This window comes from Stegodyphus dumicola, chromosome 10 (assembly GCF_044657685.1).
Source record: "Stegodyphus dumicola isolate Sdum_Otavi_A_Nest chromosome 10, ASM4465768v1".
Lineage (NCBI taxonomy): Eukaryota > Metazoa > Arthropoda > Arachnida > Araneae > Eresidae > Stegodyphus > Stegodyphus dumicola.
The window spans coordinates 149,290,008-149,311,924 of record NC_140777.1 but is presented as its reverse complement, the minus strand read 5'-3'; the positions used below and the strand labels follow the sequence as shown (position 1 = coordinate 149,311,924).

Genomic DNA, 21,917 nt, shown 5'->3' with positions numbered 1-21,917 from the left:
AAAAGAAAAATAAATTCTAGACACTGCAAACGTAAAAGGACACCTTAATTTCAATAAACACTTTCGTGTAACTGAACAGACATTAATTCTATTAACTTTCTTTCAAGTATTTCATTTAAACAGAGTTTGAAATTTAAAGCACTTTTACATTCATCATATAAAATTTACTCTCAGTGCAAAAATTTTTACACATTTAACATAGTAACATTTTCAGTTTCACTTTACATCAGAACGTACACAGTTGCTGTACATAGCTTACAATCCTTTTCGAAAAATTTAATTTTAACTTTTAGTTTACAACCACTTGAATCATAATTTCAAGCCTTCCCGATTAAAATACATTTAGAGCATACTTTCTCCCGAACTTGCGAAATTAAAAAAAAAAAAAAAAAAAAAAAAAAAAAAAAAAATTGTTTTTAGCAGCATCTAACAATTGTTCTCGCTTGAGAAAAAGAAACTTTGAACAAAATGATATAAACTGATCTTCACCTCGAACTGAGGAAACAAAGAAATTTTCACTTATCTTTTTGCTCTTTGAAGTCCTCCATTCTTCTGTAGGTAAATTTCTGCCGCGTCGGATTTTCCTTCGAGAACGGCCTTCATTTTCCTGTGGGAATTCCTTCCTCGTAATGCCTTTGTTGAATCGAGCTGCTTCTCTTTCCGGTTGTGGGTTTTGGTAATCGGCTCTTTGCTTGACTGCTTGTGCGGTCCTCCTTGCCTCTGGGTCCTGTACCCTCCTTTTGGCCTTCCTTGTTTGCGGGAGCGACGTGGATTGCAGACTTCACTGACATTTTGCACCTCAGACTTCTTTCTGATGAAATTTTCGTCTTTGAGTCTGGATCTCTCTGAATGAAGGTAACACATTTAAGATTTGAAAGAGAAGGACCATAAAACTGTCATATTTTATCAAACCAAGAAAATTTCGATGTTTCAGCTAGTAGAACGGCAAAGAATTAAATGCAAGTAATGAAGGAAATAATATGAAGACGGGGAATGAAGAGTTACGCTAACAGACTGCTTTCACCTACCGATTTATACAGCGCCATATATCACCTCAATGCGGGGTTTTATGGTCTATTACTTTTTAAAAGGATAGATGTTTTCACTAAAAGAATGAAAAATGTGTTGAAGTACACTGCCCTTCAAAAGTTAACAGCATGTTTTTCAAAGCTCACCATTACAAGAATTGCAGTAACATTTTAAAATTCACGGTTTATATGCATTACAGTAACGAAGTGCAAGAAAATATATGCAAAAACAATTGCTACCACTTTTATTTTATAGAAATGAATACTTATATTGGAGCTGGAGAAAAAAATGCAAAAATTGTAATTTTTGTTCACGGGTGTTGATCTTCAGTTGTTATTACAGTTTCGTGGACAATATCCAGGAGAGTCTATCAGTGTTCAGGAGAAGTCATTTGCCCGATTCGTTGAGATGGCGGGCGAACGATGGATGGAAATGGGGATGTCACAAGCTGATGCTGCTAGACGTCTCAATGTCTCTCGTAGTGTGGTCCACCGACTATGAGATCAGTTTGAATCCGCGGATTCTGTGTCTAGAAGACCTGTTCCAGGCAAACCTAGATTTACAATACCGGCAGAAGACTGTCATTTAGCTCTTTCGGCCCGAAGGTGGAGTAACATTACTGTGCCTCAGCTCATGGCAGATCATTTAGTGGCAACAGGAACAAGAATCTCAACTACCACAGTGCTCAGTCGCTTGGATAATACAGATTTGTATGCAAGACGACCACTTGTTTCACAAATTCTGGGTAATTACACGCAAAGTCAGTGGTGGACGGCCACGTATCCACCCAAATATCAAAGAACGCTTGTTTAATATCGACCGTCCAGACAAGGGGAGATAAGCCGCTAAAGACAATTTTCGAAATCAAACCATGTAGCGTCCCATCAACCAAGAGGCAGAAAAAGACAGTGCCACATGGTTCCTGCCGAATCTTAACCTACCACCGAATAAACGAGTGTTCTAGACACTGTGAAAACTTATTGTCCCCCGAGAAGTCGAGTCTTTCTAGATACTGACCTGGCCAGAAAGCCGGGATTGCTCCCAGTCGACCGAAATTCCTGTTCTCAAGTGTAATGCAATAAAAGTTGTGACTATTATTTTAAAACTTGGCACAGCTTTAGTATAGCCCACCTGGAATTTTAAACAAACAAACAAACAAAACAAAAAAAAAAAATCACCAAGAGCGGCGATAAATGATATGATCTGGTAACCCATACTATTCGCCAAACGCAATGTAAACAAGAGGATGAAATTACGGTTACAGCTAATTTAGTAGTCAGTTACATTTATTCAATTTCAATACAAATTACCGACACATCCGTTTACTCAAAGTTTAATGCACGTGCCCTGTATTCTTACTTTTCCGGTATAGATTTCTCTTAAAATTTGTCTCACGCTGCATTGCACGAGGAAATACAACATTTTAAATTAGAATTCTACTAAAATTAATATCTAAATACACAATTCGTAACACTGTTATTGGCGATTATTTAACGCTCAGATACCGTGAATACTATTTTGTATATATATTTTTGGCTACTTGAGGTGATATTTTTGCGTTTAGTTATTGCTTGCTCTAAAACTGCTGTTAGTGATGTTGTAATTAAATATCAGGAGATTATAAAGGAAAATTTAAGGTGGGAGTTTTCAAACAAGCGTAAAATTTTGGGAACAGATATTTTATGTATGAATTAACAATAGAGTATGAATTTTTTAGAGGATTTTTGATGGATTGTCGATTATTGAAGGATAACGTTTTCTGTGAAAAATGTAAGATACCATGCTGATTAGTTAGTCAGAAAAAGTCATCGAATGGTAGTATTTGCAAGAAATGTACGGCTGAGAAATCAATTAGGCTAGGATCTTGATTCGCCTGTAGTAAGCTCAATTTTTCTAGAAACTTTTTTTTTTTTTTTTTTTTTTTTTTTCCCAACGCGAATCAATGGAGTTGCTTATGCGCGAATTTCTGCAATTCTCCGATTTCTTTTAAGTGAAAGAAAATTTCTTAGTATATGAGCAATGCAGAGTTTATTCAATTTCTGGTTTTTAAGTAAAAAGAGATCGCTATATACATGGGCTAAGGCAGTGCGCAATGCCGAGGTTGTGCACGTGCCTAGTTTGTGTAATTCTAGGATTTTTTTTAAGTGAAAATAGATCGATGTGCACATGGGCAGAGCCAATGTAGTGCGCAGTGCCGAGGTTGTGCGCGATGCCTAGTTTGTGCAATTCTAGGATGTTTTTTTAAGTGGAAATAGATCGATGTGTACATGGGCAGAGCCAATGTAGTGCGCAGTGCCGAGGTTGTGCGCGGTGTCTAGTTTGTGCAGTTCTAGGATGTTTTTTAAGTGAAAATAGATCGATGTGTACATGGGCAGAGCCAATGTAGTGCGCAATGCCGAGGTTGTGCGCGGTGCCTAGTTTGCGCAATTCTAGGATGTTTTTTAAGTGAAAATAGATCGATGTGTACATGGGCAAAGCCAATGTAGTGCGCAATGCCGAAGTTGTGCGCGGTGCCTAGTTTGTGCAATTCTAGGATGTTTTTTTAAGTGAAAATAGATCGATGTGTACATGGGCAAAGCCAATGTAGTGCGCTATGCCGAGGTTGTGCGCGGTGCCTAGTTTGTGCAATTCTAGGATGTTTCTTTAAGTGAAAATTGATCGATGTGTACATGGGGAAAGCCAATGTAGTGCGCAATGCCGAGGTTGTGCGCGGCGCCTAGTTTGTGCTGTTATAGGATGTTTTTTTAAGTGAAAATAATCGATGTGTACATGGGCAGAGCCAATGTAGTGCGCAATGCCGAGGTTGTGCAATTCTCTGATATTTTTAAGGTGGAAATAGATGGATGTGTACATGGACACCGAGCTTTGATGTTTTTCGGGCGAATACGGATCGTTGTTTACAAAGGAAAACGAGATAATGTGTGATGACGAGCTGTAATGTAACGTATTTTATATGCAATGTTTAACATATCGTTTGTGTATTTTAAATTTGTATTGTTGTTTTAATTGTGAATTATATTTAAGACATCATTTTTCATTTAAATTGTATTTTAATGTTTTGGTTTTGATATGTTTATAATGCTTTCCGACTTACGATATATATCGATAGCCCGACGATCTACTCAACAGTAGCAAAGCTGTAAACTTTGACCCTATAAGTAACTTTTACCTCATTATTATAATACGTAGTGTTTGCAATCCTAATCGCACTTGATAATACGAGTTCTTTGATAATACAGTGTCTCAAAAAGTGATGGGACACTTGTGCTTTACAAAAGGAAACTGTAATAAAATAAATTAAAAAAACATGTAAAAATTTTTTGTGGGTGTGTTTCATACTTAAATTTAGTAACAATTATTACATCACATACATTTTCTCAAAATATTAACTTAATAAAAATACAATTGTTTAGAACGGAGCAAAAAATGGCTCACGTAAGTGATGGGACACCATTAGATACTACTACGTACTATGCAACAAAAATCGTCTGAAGTAAGCAATAAAAATATTTTTTGGGGTTTTTATTTTTACTCAAAGCAATTGGCAATAATTTATCGCAATCGTCTGCAGTATTTCTCTCCAGTTTGTTTTGGAATTTTTGTGTTTTTTTATCTCTGTGCAGCCATGAATGCTAAACGAAAAGAAACTTTGCCTGAAATTCGAAAATTAGTTATTAAGTTGCATATTGAACGTGGAAAATCTATTAGAGAAACTACTGAAACAGTTAACTTCAGTCATTCAACAGTGTTCAATATCATTAAACGGTATAAAAAGAATCATATGATTCAGGATAAAGAAGACCTGGCCGACCATCAAAGCTATCCAATGGAATAAAGCGAATTATCGTTCGAAATATTAAAAAAAATCCAAGAATGAGTGCTCCCAAAGTTGCTGCTGATTTACAAGCATTATATGGAGTAACTGTTAATCCTGAGACTATTGGAAGAGTAATTCGATTTGCTGGATATCACGGTAGAGCAGCCAGGAAAAAAATTCTTCGTGAGTGAAAAGAATAGAAACCTCAGACTGGCTTTCGCAAAATACAACATAAATAAGAATTCTGATTACTGGAATGAAGTTATATTTGCTGATGAGAGTAAATTTAATATATTTGATTCTGACGGTAAAATCTTGGTGTGGAGAAAACACAGGAAAGACAATTAATTAAAATCGGTGCTTCAAGAAGAATGGGGTAAAATCACTCCAGAAATCGCAAAAAAATTAGTCGAATCCATCCCAAGAAGATTAAATCATGTTTTAAAAGTAAAAGGAAATCCAACAAAATATTAAATCCTTTTATAAAGTAAAATTTTTGGATAAATATTTGATGGAAAAGTAAGTGTCCCATCACTTATGTGAGCCATTTTTTGCTCCGTTCTAAACAATTGTATTTTTATGAAATTGATATTTTAATATTTTGAGAAAATGTATGTTATGTAGTAATTGTTACTAAATTTAAGTATGAAACACACCCACAAAAAATTTTTACATTTTTTTTAAATTTATTTTACTACAGTTTCCTTTTGTAAAGCACAAGTGTCCCATCACTTTTGTGAGACACTGTATGTGTGTGTGTATGTGAAGCATTGCTTAGTGTTCCTAATTTGTAGTATTTATTTTCTTATAATATTTTCTTTCATTGCGAGAAATTAAATTTTTTATTTATTTATGTGTAAAATTCTAGTATGCCTGCCTACAGAGAATATAATGTGATTTAGAAATTTAAGAACCTGTTTTTCATTAATGTGAAGTTTAAAATTTTTAGAAAATAATTAAAATTGTCTACTTACTGGTATATAAGGGATTATGTTGTTACGTAGCAAAACGTTAATTTGTAAATATGATAAAATTGATATGTTCCAGAGTATTAATTAAAAAAAACTTTTTTTTATTTGTATAAATGCTAAAGCTTAAAAATCTTTGAAAATATGGAAGCTGTATGAAATACAAGTATGAGAGACTGCGACGTTCTTTATCGTTGTAATAACTGGTAGAATTCGCTTACTGTATCATGATAATTTTAAATATAAACAATTTATTATACTTATTTTCAGTTACGCCTAAGCTCAGAAATGTAAATTTAAAGAATTTGATGTTGATTTACAATAATAAACAATTCATTATTTTTTTTAAAGAGAAAATACAAATTACGCGTAGCATGGAGAATACATTGTGACGTCACACCAAATTATTTATTAAAGGTGAAATAGCTAAAGGTTTCCGGTATTGTTTTTAAAATTACATCCTTTTAACCTTAATCATTTTTATTAATCATTTCTTAATATTTCTTTCTCTTAAAACCGTGTATAACAGTCATAAACTTATTTCTATTATCCACGATTTCTGGTGAAATCAAGATGGCTACTATTTTTTTAAACACGGAGTTTCGTCGAACATCTGGATGGCAACCATTTTTCAAAACAACGTATTTCATGTGCTTTGGCGCCAAACCAAATTCGCCAAACTTTGAAGGTGGGCTATACTAAAGCTGTTCCTAAAACTTATTCTAGCTCGGGGTTTGATTCAATGGCATTTCTAAAATTTTCTACATAAAAGTCATAACGATAAATTTCTCATTCGATTTGCTCCATAATCATCTGAGTAGAATCCCAGCATACGGAAAGGTCTTGGTGCGATAACTCGTTTGTTGCTCATCATAAATACCGCGTTTATCTCATCATAATGTCATCAAATCCCGTATGTACCGTTATACTAGGATTAAGCCGTCATCTGCTTTTGTGACGGGTGATTGTATATATCAACGTATATAAATGTACATATCAACAAACGTTCGTACTGCGATGTCCATCATTATGAATGTAAAACAGAACGACATCCAGAATAAGCTGTTGCCATTTCTTAGTAGATATTGTGTCTAATAACAACAAATAATTTATAATTACGCTTACAGAATACTGAATAAAAACTAACAGCAACTGAAATTTATTTTAGATTCAACTCGAAGTGCAAAACAGATTTAACACCAATTTACCTCCATTTGTCACGGGAAGACAACACGCAGACAACAGAGAACATGCAAATTACAAGTTAATTTCTTTCCTGCATCTAACTTGATAAATTTGATGAACTAATACTTAGAACATGAAATTTATCAAGTTACTTAGTACATGAAATTTATCGAGTTTACTGAGTACAGTTCACCACATTGGAGAAAATTCCGCTTGTGTGAAGTGTAACACAAATGAATGGCTCTAAGACCCGATTGCGATGCCAGTTCTTTGGTCCTTACTTAGAATCATTCTCCTATTTAAAACTTTCTTTTATATATTCTGGGGGAGTAAAAGGAAGGCAAGATAAATGTAAGTTAGACACACAGGTTAGGCATACATTGGATAGATTTTTAACATAAGCAAAAACGTGCTAGTTAAAATAAACCTTGTATACTAAATTGATCTTCTAGACTAAAAAATAATTTGCCTGTCCTTTGCACAGCAAAATTATATACCCGAAAATCGTTTTTGTGAACAAATATGCAAAATTAAAATTTCATAAAACAGTTGTGTTATATACATAAAAATTAGATTTAAAATTAATTTCATGTAGATCATGGCATCAAATAAAACTAACACTCTCGAGCTTCAAAATACTTAACAGTTGTTAAATTTAAAGACTAGGTTTGGTTTTGCTTCAAAATGCGAAATTTATCAGTTTCTCATCAGCTGAAATTTTGCTTTTATGACTTAATTTCGTATAGTATCATGTAATATTTACTTCGATGTATGTTGATATCATTGATCCAGATTCATTAAAATGGATGACATAAATAAGACTAAAAACGAGCTTATAAATCATTGGTAAGTTAATGTTTGTCTGCATATTCTTGGTTGTTTAACAAAAAATTGAAGTAATAAACAACGACATTGAGTAAGGCTCCTTCGGGGCAGTTTTTTATGAACTGTAACTATCATAAAATATTTAGTTGAAGTTCAGAAAGTTTAACGGAAGAATTTAACTATAATACTTCATTAAAAAGACTGCTAAAAAGTAGTAGAAATCGTTCATGAAAACCTTTCATAAGTTTTCTTTGCAGAAATCATTAGATAATGTTCCAGGCTTAAGCGTTACTCGTAAAATGTTTAAATGAATATACAAAGATTAAAGCGGTCATCGAGCTTAATCGCCCAAACTGTTAAACCAAATTTCGGAATTTTTAATTTTCAAATGTTGGCAAAGGCTTATGCAGCTTTCGTATTAGTAATAGTTAGTTTTCATAACTATTTTAATAACTAATAATTTTATTCTTACACATTTTGTGAGTTCAATATGTGGAAAAAATTGAATAGGCTAATAATCTTAAATTGGGGATACAAAGGTAGCTTGGGCGATAATATAAATCCTTTCTTTCACATGCTTTTGTTATTGTTCATTGTCATAATCGTCGCCAAATAACTATTTCGGTTAATATCTGCTTTTAGTAATAAAGATGGATTTGGCGAATGTTAGCCGCATTTGAACATTATTGATGAGGTGTCTCCTCATTCATCATTGAAGTAATTGATATCTGTTTGGGAACAGATGTGTCAAGCTCATGGCGTTGAGGAAAAATTACCGCCAAACGTTTTTGGCGAGAAAACCCATTTTCACAGACTTAATAGGCTTTAAGTGAAAAATGTAAAAAAAAAAAAAAAAAAATAAATAATTAAAACTATAAAACAAGTGCACTTACAGTTCGAAAAGGAGTGAACAGCGTTAAGAAAGTTAGGAAAAATGTAAAAAAATTAATTTTTATAAAAAGCACTTCAGAAATAAGAAAATAACCAAACAAAAATGTACATGAACACCTAAACTAATTAAAGGTTACACCAAACGAAATCTCACAAAATTGAATCGTTACCATGACAAAGAAAAAATTGCGAAATTTGACAGGCTGCATCTGTGCCTCTATTTATCTAATTATAGCCTTTATAATTGCTTTCGAAGTAAATATTTCGCCAAACCACACCAGCCTTAAACCCCGAACTGAAGGTTAAAGAAAACCTAATAGAAATTTTTAATACACGATCAAATTATCTTTGTTTCTCATGAATTTAAAGTTCAGAACATTCAGAGAAAAAGAAAAACCTGGACAACGTTTCATCTACAAAAATGATGTATTCTACCTATGTGCTTTGGTTTGGTGCATATGATTGTGACAAAGAACGCAAGGGATGCCTTCGAGCAGGACTTTTTAATGAAAACTGGCTCTTATTCAGGTTACACATTTGGAAAACCACGAAAATCCCTTGCAGCCAATCTGTTCGCTTGGAGTCTAATCGAGATCGAAATACCAGTGTGTAACAACTTTGCAGCTTATCTGCTGGTTGGATTATGCCTAAGGTAGATCGAAGATCATCATTTTTCATTTGCCTGCAAGTTTTTTGCAAATTCGTCTTTAACTTGTAACAATTAACATATTAAAACACAATAACACGCCGAACAAATACCAATTCAGAAGTCAAACAACAAAAATCAGCGTTATATTTCCAAAATTTTCACAGGACTAGATTCGATGGTTTTACCGAACCACCATCCTCAGCTGCAAAACCGCAAATGAACAAGATAGGAAATAGTGATTAGATAAGATAAGAAAGCCTGGGCAAGAATAAGCAAGTGGCGCCATCTGTTGGTGAAACCAGAACTAAAACATAATTTCTTTAAAGGCCAAAGGCAAAGATGGATTGGAATTAGAATCGTTAACTAGAACAGAAAGTTTTTTTTTTTTAAACCATCGAAACTAGTCCTGTGAAAATTTTGAAAATTTAACGCTGATTTTTGTTGTTTGACTTCTTAATTAACATATTCTTTTAAAATGGCACCCTATTTTCTTCTCTTGCATGTCCTTGGGCAACTCTTTTCTATGTATTTTGCTTCCATATTCGAAAAAATTTGCATTAATGTAAGGTACACTGCGGGGGGGGGGGAGGCAGTTCTATATCTCTCATTCTGCTAGGCCGATTGACGAAATTCAACTTGTGTTTTTCATGTCTCGAAAGCGCGACTTAGGATATGTATTAGGTTTATATATAGCGTTATTTTAATGTAGGTATGTATACAAATCGGAGTTTTTCTTAAATTACATACCAATTTTTTTCCATATTTTAGTTCTACGACTCAAATTATGCCTAGATATTAAATTTTGTAAAATTTGTATCAAAATACCAAGCTTTGTAAAAATCGCACGAGTAGTTTCTAAAAAATTAGCTCTCAAAATTTTAGCTCCTCAATGTAAATTGAGTTTGGTATACATTTATTAATCTCTCTCTTTTTATTAAACTTATTTGATTCTTCCTTTTATATTTCGAAATTCAGGTTCATTCCAAATAAAATTCACCCATTTTTCTGTGATTTATTTTAAAAATTTGTATTTTTAAATAATGTCTACAAATTTTTTAAAAAATTTGAATTATAAACTATAAAATTTTTACCATCATATTAAAGTAGACATATTTCTAAGCATACCTGCAAAAAATTACAGTTTTTATTCAAAATTTCGAAGACAGACGTGAATTTATATATTGGCGCGTTTTCAAATTTTGCATATTTGTTGAAAGCGATAAAACATCAATTGTGGTTTAGACCCATTGTTAAAATTACTTGAAAGTAGGAACGAGTGACCTTTTTTCCGCTCATGCACAATGTAAAAAAGTAGGGACGAGGCGGGTTTTTTTTCCGCTCCGGCATAATGGAAGGGAAAGGAAAATAGGTTGCTATATATTAAGAAGTTCGCTGAGTGAATTATTCTTGGCGCAAACTGAAAAAAATTGCGCCAAGATAAATTTTTTAATTTCTCCGTAAATTTGGCACCAAATTTTACCAAATTATTCTAGACATAATTTGAGCCGTAGAATCGAAATATGGGGAAAAAAATTTCAGAAAAATCTGAATTTGTGTCAAAATATCTATATTAGGACAAGTCTACAAGTCTATATATAAATCTAATACATATCCTAAGTCGCGTTTTCGAGATATGAAAAACACAATTCGAATTTTGTCAATCTGCCCAGTAGAACGGGAGATATAGAACTGTCCTATTTTTTTTTTCTTTTCGCAGTGTACTTGTAACCGTCTATGCCTTCTAACAATTTCGAGAAACTGAAGGCACTGAAAACTTTTCGGTGGACGAAGAAAACTATACAAGACCGGAGAGAACATTAGTTTTTAGTTGATTTCAAAGTATTCAGAGATCTCCGTACAAGCGTCGCTCTTCGATGAGCTTTTGCATTGTTGTGTTCAACGTTCTTAGTATTTGAAGTTGTAACTACTGACTGTGCTCTGTCATACCGAGAAGAGCTGTACGAGTACTTTTGTGTAAAAGATTTAGTGTGCATTCAAACCATTACGAATCCACACGCACGTAACAATAACAAAGATATGAATATTTCAGGTATTTGAAATATCTGTCTGTTTTTAAAATTCATGAATTATGTCCAAGAAAATATTAAAAATCACTCACTTCCTGTTTATAAAAATAAAAATAACATTTGTTAATTTTGAAATCGTAAACTATCTGATTGTTTTTGATATTTTAGTTGGCGACGATGCTATCCTTATGCCACAGTTATTCATCGAGAATCAGATCAGGAGACTCTGGACAGCATTTCTGATCGTCTAGAAGAAGCAATGGAATGTCAAGATCCAGTTATCATCATACGCTGTTTACATGTTGGAGCATTGATCAAAGGATGGATGAATTTTGGCAATATAGTTCGTCAGGCCTCATCTGCCTCTTCGCTGGCTTCACTGATCCTCAGTGTGTTTCGTCAAGATTTAATTCCCCAAGTCTTAGCCATTAGTGGCTTAGTACTTTATGTAATACATTGTTATGTTTGGAAGTTTGATAGAAGTTATCAGTATACTGTCTTGTCCGGAAGTAAATTTCTGGAGGACGGCGACTTTGGAGAAGTCGTTCTCGTTAGAAAGCCAAGGACTGGGACATTTTTACTGCGGACAGTAATCGTAGCAAGTGCTTTAGCTATCGCTGGATATTTTTATCTGAATGGGAAAACTTAACATCTATTAAATGATTACTGATAAATATAATTACTTTTAGATCAATATAAATTGATATTTTTATTGCTTTCACCATGCAATCACACACAAGAGAAACATCATTGTAAGAACACTAATGTATTATTATGGAAATGAATCTGAATATTAATCATCTCTTAAAATTATATTGTGCTAAGAGTTTTTGCATGCTCCTTATTACCTTACTTAATAACATAAACAGCTTATTAAGTTCTTTAAATTTATTTATTATTAGTTATATTAAAATTTCATCCTCATTACATTCTATAAAACAGTGGTCTTTAAACTGTTTTCAGCGGAACCCCAGGGTTCCACGACTGAAAATCAAAGTTCGTAAAAAAATATAATGGATACACACTAGTTAACTAGTGTGTATTAACTGAAGTATATAAGGTATTTCTCCCGTCTTCTTAGCGTGCCTTTGATGCATTGGTCTGCACGCCGGGCGCGTATTCCAGAGGTCCATGGTTCGATTCTCGGCGAAGGCGTTGCTCATTTTCATCTCTCCTGCTTCCAGTTATCTTAATGACTCTACAGTGGCGCCCGAACTAAAAAAATGGTGGATGATGATTCTCGACACGCAGAATTGGGTCAGCTAAAAATCCCAGTTGCCCTTTAAAAGGGGGAGTGTATAAGGTATTTCTTCTGCCTTCTTAGCGTGCCTTCGTGGTGTAGTGGTCTGCCCACTCGATACGTATTCGAGAGGCCCGTGGTTCTATTCCCGGAGAAGGCATTGCTCATTTTTCATCTCTCCTGCTTATGCAACCGACGCTTCCTCCAGACCTGTACCAACCACAAAAAATTCCCACCGTATTACAGACGATTCCTCAGACGGGACGTCAACTGTTCTTGCGGTTTGCGCGGGGAAGACGTGGATGCACTTCATTACCTGCTCTCCTGCCCTCTGACACAGCACCTTCAACAGCAGTTCTTTCCTTCCGACTACATCACATATCCTGTGAATAGACTTGAATAGACTGTTCACGGACTATTACTGGAACACGGGCATCTTAGAGATAATAAAGCAAGTGAATGAAAATAATTATATTCAAGAAACTAATGATTAATGTAAAATGTAGAAAGGCGGCCTAACCGTCAGATTGCTAGCAGTGACTAGGATGACTTCCTAACCCTGTAGTGCCATTAACTTAGTTTGGAGGAACAGGTTAAGTAAAATGACCATATATCTCTCCTGCTTCCAATTATCCTAATGAATCTACAAGTATACAGATTCATTTATTTAAAAATTTAACATGTGCTTATCGCATCTCAAAGAGGATAACGGGGAAGGCTTTGCGAAACGAAACAGTTTCCTAATGGAAAATGAACAGAAGTTTTTTAACACTGTTTAGAAGCCTGTTAAAAATTATACAATGGAGCACCTTTCTTAATAGAAGAAAACTATTAAAGAATATTTCTCAGAAGAATAAACCCAGTATGGTTGGATAAAAATATCCATTCGCGTACACTGCAATAAATCAGAAAGCTTTCCAATGAAGGAAAGAGAACAAATTTTCGACATATCGATAGATTAGACGTTAAAAATCTAAATTTAAGCAAGATCAGAGGCTAAAATTTTGGTTGTAGGTTCATGCAGAATATCTAGAAGTTTCTCACACAGCTATAAATCATTTTAACGCTGTTTCGAATAATGTATTTAACTGAAAAATCTTTCTTACCGTGAGTGACAACAACAACAACAAGAAAAAGATTTAAAAAAAAAAAAAATTACAGACAGACTAGAAAAGGCCACTGAAGATAACTCCAACAGAGCTAGACTTCGACAGTTTGTGGTAAACAAAATACAAGCACACTCCAATCACTATAAATGTAATGCAAGGGTAAGTGACACCTGGAATACGAGTTAATACTATTAATGAGTAAATTACATTAATTTTATGCCAAAATTTTAATAAAGAATTACAATACATTAATAGACTTTACATAAAGTGCTTATATCATATCTACTTGAATATTATTATATAATATATTTTTCTAAGGGTGGAGGGGTGCCTTCCGTAAAAATCTTATTCTTCCGTAGAAACCCTTAGTTCTAAGGGTTCCGTGAGCCGACAAAGCTTTGAAGACCATTGCTATAAAGTATTTGACTTTGAAATCAAAATTTTATACCAAACAGCATAATTTGACAAATGCAGTTTTAAAAATTTAAATTTAAATTACATAAAAATTTATTGTACTTTTCCATTCGGAAAAGTGGCATTCTTAATGGAATGCATCAAATTAAAAATATTTAGTAACTTACTTTTTGACATAAATATAGCACATGTGAGAAACTCGTTTTCTCCTTTAAAATGATGTATCTGGTTTAATGTAATAAAAATTATACATTAGAATAGCCTATAGTGTATTGAGTTGTTCTATGAGCCAAATCTTGCTAAAGTTATCATTCTTTCAAATAACAACTGGAGCTAAAAATGCGGGCACAAACGGATGTTTGTGAAATGATAAGGTAAAATATTTATTCTGCAACACTAAGGCTGTTCGCACATTTTCGCTTTTTAAAAGTCCAAAAGAGTACATATCCGTGGATCATGAGTGTCGCGTTTGCTTACTAGAACTTTACTTCCACGAACGCCCTCTGGCGAAAGAGACTAAAAGTAGTCAGTTGAACGGCTGACGCGTCTAACAGATGTATAACGATAGACCGTCTCCGTATAAATTATGCTTGTAATCATTATAACTTGTAAATATTTTGTAGATATCTTTCCTACGAATTAAAATTTCTTAAAAAGTTTATAGCTGTGTTGCGCAGTGAATCGAAGTTCATCATAGAGACGGATATCGACAAGAAGGAAAGAAGGCAGTTCAGGGCAGCCCTATTTAGAAGGTAAGTGAACTTTCACTTATCTATTTAATGATAAAAAAATTTTAATAGGGCAAAGTTGATAAAATTTTTTAACATGGCGCCCGAACAGGGACTGCCAGTAACTGCTGTTTTCCAAACTATTGAAACTGTCTAAATTGATATCAGTTATATAGATAATACATAAGCATAAATAATTAGTGAATTGCTGATACTTGTTGAATTGTTGAATATTAAATAATGACGGAATTCATCGATACATTGAAAAGGAAACGCGGCCACATAAGGGCTGCCGTTACAAAATTAATTGGCCGAATCGAAGCTGAATTACCAAAACCAGAAGTGAATGCAGAGGAACTAGAAATTTCTTTAGAACTCTTAAATGAAAAATCGAACGAGTTAAAACAAATAGATGCCGATATAGAAAATTTAATAAACATAAAGGATCTAGACCAGGAATTAAACGGTGTTGACGAATATCGTGAAAGAATAACTACATTCAAATACAAAGCTAACAAAAAATTGAAAGAAATTAATATAGAACAACAAAAATTTAATGTGTTACGAAGCACTGAACAGTTAAGTGAAAGTATTATAGAAAACGTTAAAATCGAAAGTCATAATGTGAAGCTTCCTAAACTTACGATTCCGAAGTTTTATGGTGAGAGCTGCGAATGGCTGACATTTTGGAACACTTTTTCATCAGCCATACACCAAAATAAAACGCTTGACGCTATAAGCAAATTTAATTATTTGAAATCCTTTTTGGGAGGCACTGCTTATAACACCATTGACGGTTTCGATTTAACCGAAGAAAATTACGAAACTTCAGTTAAACTCCTCACAGAAAGATTTGGAAATAAAGATGTACTGATAAACGCCCATATAGATAAATTACTGAAAATAAGACCTCTAAAAGATTGTAATGACATTCAAAATTTCCGTAAGTTATTCAATTATATACAGAAACATATTCGATGTCTTGAATCATTAAATATGACCTCAGAAACATATGGAGCTTTATTAACACCTATTTTGCTTAAAACATTGCCCGCAGATTTGGTTTTGGAGTATAATAAAACAGTTCGGAAATCAAATTACGATTTGAGTCACCTAGTGGAATTTCTTTCTGAACAGTTAGTTGCGCGGGAACGTACATTCCAGACGGTCCAGCCAAAGGCGGCGCCGCAAAAGCATAACAAACTGAGTGAACCCAGACCTATTGCGAAACACACAGCTTCGGAGTTAACGAACGCAAGTTTGCGGGGGGGACAAACACCATGTGTTTTCTGCGACTCTTCTGATCACGAGTCTATAACGTGTAAACAAGCATCTTTATGGTCTACTGAGAAAAAAAGGGAGAAATGCAAAGCGAAAGGGATCTGTTATCGCTGTTTACGCCCACGGCATCTTAGTTTTATTTGCACTTCTAGAATAAGGTGTGAATTATGTAAACAACGACATGCCACTATAATGTGTTTTAAAACCGAAAACGGAGAAATTAAGGAAGAACAAATTGAAAATAAGGCCTTAACGAATAATTCATCCTACGAAAGTGTAGTCTTGCAAACTTTAATTGTCAATGTTGACGGAGATGGTGAAAGCAATTTTATACGAATAATTCTGGATACCGGAAGTAGCAGATCATATATCAGCACATTTCTTGCGGAGAAATTAAAACTAAAATCTTTAGGTCAGGAAAGTGTGACTCATGGGCTTTTTGGAGGAATAGAAAAAAGGGAAAATCACAACAAGTATCTGATTAAGTTAAATAATCCAGCAACAGGATTCACATGCGAAATGGAGGTTTTGAGCCAAAAACCCATATGCTCACATATTCCAAAATTGGAGGATAGGGAATGCTTAAAGAAACTAAGAGGTTACAAAAATTTTTCCCAGTGATGCAATTAATGAGAATTCTTGTTTATTTGAAAAACACCCTAACGAAATACACATGCTTGTAGGAGCAGATTATGCCGGAAAACTCTTTACAGGGGAAATAATACACGTAACGGAGAGTTTAGTAGCGATGAATACACACCTTGGTTGGACAATATTAGGGAGAACGAAGGTAAAGGGAAAAAATTTTAATGAAGTTCTTTTATCACTACACATTAGTGACAGAAAAATTTGTGACTTGTGGTCTCTTGATTCTATCGGAATAACTGAACCAGCTCTTTCGCAAACAAAACAAGAAATACAAAAGGCTACAGAAAATTATTTTATCCGTACTTTAGAAAGAGATGACGCTGGAAGATATCAGGTATCACTGCCATAGCTTCAAATTCATCCTGAGTTGCCGGATAATAGAATCCTTGCAGAAAAGCGTCTGAAGTCTTGCGTGAAAACCCTTCAGACTAAGAATTCCTTAGAAGCCTACGAAACTGTTTTAAAGGATTGGGTAGAAGAGGGAATAATTGAACCTATCGATATTTCGGAGGCAGAAAAGATCAAAGGGCATTATCTGCCACATAGAGCAGTGTTTCGGGAAAATTCGACTACCAAAATTCGACCAGTGTTCGACGCATCTGCAAAGGAGAAAAATTCGGTGTCTCTGAACGACTGCTTGGAAAAGGGTCCTAATTATCTTGAATTGATCCCCAAAATTTTGATAAAATTTCGAGAAGGGAAGTATGGAGTAATTTCGAATATAAAAAGAGCATTTCTTCAGATAGGTGTGAATCCAGCGGATCGAGATTTTCTCCGATTCCTATGGTGGGAGAAAGGACAGCCTGAAAAACTGACTATATATCGGCACCAAAGGGTCGTATTCGGCGTAAACGCCAGCCCCTTTTTACTCGCTGCCACGATTAACTACCATTTGGAAAATGTACCAAAACATCATCAGGAAATAGCTTCAAAGCTAAAGAAAGCCATGTATGTGGATAACTGCGTAGCGAGCGTGGAATCAATTGAAGAATTAAACTCATTTATCAAAGGATCTAAGGAAATAATGGCTACTGCAAAATTTGACCTAAGAGGATGGAAACATAATAGACTTAAAAATGAAACTTCAATTCTAAACCTTTCTGATAAAGATTATGAAGATGTTGTGTCAGTATTGGGATTGAAATGGGACTTGTTTGACGATACTTTGTCTTGTCACGTAAAATATGAAGAAAACCCTGTATTGAGCAAAAGATCTGTTCTTTCCGAATTGAGTAAAATCTTTGACCCAATTGGGTTTACTAGTCCAGTTACTCTCTTGCCTAAACTGATTCTGCAAGAGTGCTGGAAACAGAAAATTAACTGGGATACTAATCTGCCGAAAGATCTAGCAAGGAAATTTTTCACATGGTCATCTCAGTTAAAATATTTGAAAGACATCAAAATTCCTAGATTGCTTCCCAAAATAGACTAAAGTACCACTCTGCATGTATTTTCGGACGCAAGCAAGGACACGTATGCGACCTGCATTTTCCTTAGACACAGCGGTGAGAGTGGAGTCACTTGTCAATTGATACAATCTAAAGCGAGAGTTGCTCCCCTAAAAGCACTCACCATACCTCGACTAGAGATACTCGCTTGCACTATTGGAGCCAGGCTCTCTCATACAATAAGAGAAGACTTGAAACTAAAAGAGGCTCCAGTTTTTTACTGGACGGATTCCAAAAATACCCTCTTTTGGATAAAACAGAAAGAAAATTGGTCCACTTTTATAGCCAATCGAGTAAATGAGATTCGAAAACTGAGTAACCCAGATCACTGGCATCACATTCCCGGAAAGTTTAATCCTTCGGATTTGCCATCACGCGGTTGCTCTGCAAAAGAATTGAGGAAATCCGAATGGTGGAAAGGACCAGATTAGATTTATCGACCTCCAGAAGAGTGGCCTATTGCAGATGGAGAACATCCTGACTTCGATATAGTAAATGGAGAGAGAAAACGAACTGTGGTTTCAGCCAGCAATAACACGAATGCAGATAAATTTAACCTTTTTGACAATATTTCAAAATTCGAAAAGATCATAAAGGTCGTATCTTGGATCTTTAGATTCGTTAAAAATGCTACAACACCACCATCTGAAAGAACTCATGGGAGAATTTCAGTCGAAGAACTAAAAGGAGCTGAAACAGTGGTTTTCCGACTCATCCAACGAGAATCTTTCGAAGGATTGAAAGATAAAAGAATACGTGCTCTAGAACCTATCATGGACTGCAATGGCCTTATAAAAGTGAAAACACGTATCTTTCAGAGAGACGATGACGCTGACTTTCGTTACCCAGTTTTACTTCCCTCAGAACATCCATTAGTCTTAAAACTGATCAAATCTGAACATGAAAGGCTAAGTCACGCTGGAGTACAATTCGTTATGTGCGCTTTGCGTGAAAAATATTGGATCATAAAGAGTAGGAAGACCGTACGCAAGGTTATCCAAAACTGTGTACAATGTCGAAGGTTCGACTCTGATTCATATAAGATTCCTCAAGCGTCACTACCTGAAGACAGGATAAGAGATGCTTTAATTTTTGAGATTATTGGTGTTGATCTGACGGGTCCCTTAATTTTAAAAGGAGGCCAAAAAACATGGATCGTCATTTTTACTTGCGCAATATATAGAGCAGTTCATTTAGAGCTAGTCTCATCTCTATCAACTGAAAGTTTCCTGCACGCGTTCAGGCGATTCATCGCTCGAAGGGGTAGACCTGTCACTGTATACTCCGACAATGGAACCAATTTTGTTGGATCAAATAATTTGTTTAAGACCATAGATTGGAATTCTATCTTAGAAAATGCAACAGTTAAGAAAATTGAATGGAAATTTATTCCCCCTTCCTCGCCATGGTGGGGAGGGTGGTGAGAAAGATTAATTGGAGTACTAAAGAGAATTCTTCGAAAGGTACTAGGAAAATCTTCTCTGAACTACGAAGAATTGTTGACAGTCGTTTGTGACTGCGAGAGCATTATGAACAACCGTCCTCTCAACCGTATTTGTCAGAAGACGTAAAGGATTTAAGAGCTCACACCCCAGCAATATTTCTAACAGAAATTCCAGAGACAGGAGTTCCTGAATTAGATTTTTTGGATTCTAAATCCATCAATAAAAGATACCTTTACAGAGGCAAATTGACAAAAGATTTACGAAAAAGATTTCGATCAGAATATTTAGGGCAACTAAAACAAAGCTCAAAATTCATCCGCGAACCATCTTCTGTGAAAGTTGGTGATCTTGTAATTGTGTCACACAACGAAAAAAGGATAAACTGGCCCTTAGCTAGAATCGTGGAAATTTTTCCATCCCACGACGGACACGTTAGATTAGTGAAACTGAAAACTGCACAAGGGCAGATTATAAGACCTACTAAGAACCTCATACCTCTTGAACTCAACTTTACACCTGAGTCGGATATGCTAGTGAGGTACAGAACTCGACGTATGACGAAATCTCAAAAGACTTGAACTACAGGTCAGTTGAGGTCCATCCTCTGTTGATACTGGACCTCAAGGTGGGAGTGTCGCGTTTGCTTACTAGAACTTTACTTCCACGAACGCCCTCTGGCGAAAGAGACTAAAAGTAGTCAGTTGAACGGCTGACGCGTCTAACAGATGTATAACGATAGACCGTCTCCGTATAAATTATGCTTGTAATCATTATAACTTGTAAATATTTTGTAGATATCTTTCCTACGAATTAAAATTTCTTAAAAAGTTTATAGCTGTGTTGCGCAGTGAATCGAAGTTCATCATAGAGACGGATATCGACAAGAAGGAAAGAAGGCAGTTCAGGGCAGCCCTATTTAGAAGGTAAGTGAACTTTCACTTATCTATTTAATGATAAAAAAATTTTAATAGGGCAAAGTTGATAAAATTTTTTAACAATGAGATTTAGTACGGATATGATTGAAGGGTATGCCCTTGATACACGTTTCTTGTTCCAATTTTTCCCAGTAAATTAATAGTAGGTTTTGACGTGCAGGCTGCTTGTTTTGCCTTGATGCAGTTACAGTAATTGATGGCATTCTCTTTATTTTTTATTTGCTGTGTGCAGAGTTTAGGTTATTTTGAAGCAGGAGATGTGAACAATGAGCAATGCCCTCCCCGGGACTCGAAACACGGACCTCTCGAATACGCGCCGAGCGTGCAGAACATTACACCACGAACGCATGCTAAGAAGGCGGGAGAAATACCTTATATTCGTTATATCAGAAAACAGCAAGAGTCATAAATAACTTTAAAAAACTTTCTTTAGATTCTTTGACTCAAGTTCTAAGATTTTTCTCTTCTCTTTGATGATAATAAACGGATCTGTTTTCAATTGAGGTCATTTAAATATACACACGCAAGATTCTCTCTGTTGTGACTATAGTTTTACATTTTTGTTCGAACAATTGTTTCTGGAATAGAAAATTACAGAGCGTTGTGCTTTTGACCATATGTCGTCGAGAATGACGAGGCACATTATGTTTTCCCCCCTTTTTAAGATTTAAATCAGCAAAACACTTTGTTTACGATTGACACTAAGCATTTTAATGATTATGCAACTGTCCTTTAAATTCCAAGATTTTCTTTTAACATTAAAGTTCTTACCTTTGAAACATTCAAAGCGTTCCGTTTTTTCCTTGGATATGTATTTTGAACAATTTTTCTCCTTGAAGCCAGACTCTTAATTTTTCTCATTCAGAAATTATCTATCATTGCTTTAGATACCGAAACATCATGGCTTTCACAGTATTTTTCAAGAACCAAATGCGAATAATCTTCTTTGGAAAGAGCACAAACATAGCCTTCCTTCTATTGCTTCTTTAAAAGTGCAATTTTTGCATGAAAACAAAATTGTCAAATAGCAGAAGATAATGCCCATTTTCAAAAATATAGTTGCAGTTGTAGCGTTGCGCGCCTCCAACTTGCACGCAACCAAGAGGTGACTGTGAAAACTGGATAAAAGACAGAGTCTTGCTAGGGGGTTTAAGTCCCTTTTTATTCAACGTAATAAATTACAAGTGCGTGCTCTTGACGCTCACAAAACTGCGCCAACTCGGCGGTCAAATAAAAATAATAACCTGAAAAGAAAATAAAGACAAGACTCTAACTACG

The 21,917-nt window shown here is 34.9% G+C and overlaps 1 protein-coding gene across 2 annotated transcripts; it reads left to right on the top strand.

Moving 5' to 3' along the window:
• Positions 1 to 4,551: 4,551 nt before the first annotated feature.
• LOC118182765 (uncharacterized) lies at positions 4,552 to 12,195 on the top strand. 2 transcript variants are annotated; one of them, XM_035352148.2, is made up of 2 exons: positions 4,552 to 5,365; positions 11,560 to 12,195. In XM_035352148.2, exons 1-2 carry the CDS (start codon positions 5,358 to 5,360, stop codon positions 12,038 to 12,040), a joined length of 489 nt encoding a protein of 162 aa, XP_035208039.1. In that variant the 5' UTR covers positions 4,552 to 5,357; the 3' UTR covers positions 12,041 to 12,195. The 2 variants fall into 2 exon arrangements, with proteins under 2 accessions (XP_035208039.1, XP_035208038.1); XM_035352147.2 differs by lacking the exon at positions 4,552 to 5,365 and adding an exon at positions 7,640 to 7,845.
• Positions 12,196 to 21,917: the final 9,722 nt, after the last annotated feature.

What these genes read in the sequence shown, in the direction of transcription:
- LOC118182765 (XM_035352147.2), top strand. Translation starts at nt 7,802, where the DNA reads ATGGATGACATAAATAAGACTAAAAACGAGCTTATAAATCATTG. An exon ending in AACGAGCTTATAAATCATTG is followed by an intron (nt 7,846 to 11,559) that starts GTAAGTTAATGT and finishes TTGATATTTTAG; the next exon opens with TTGGCGACGATGCTATCCTT.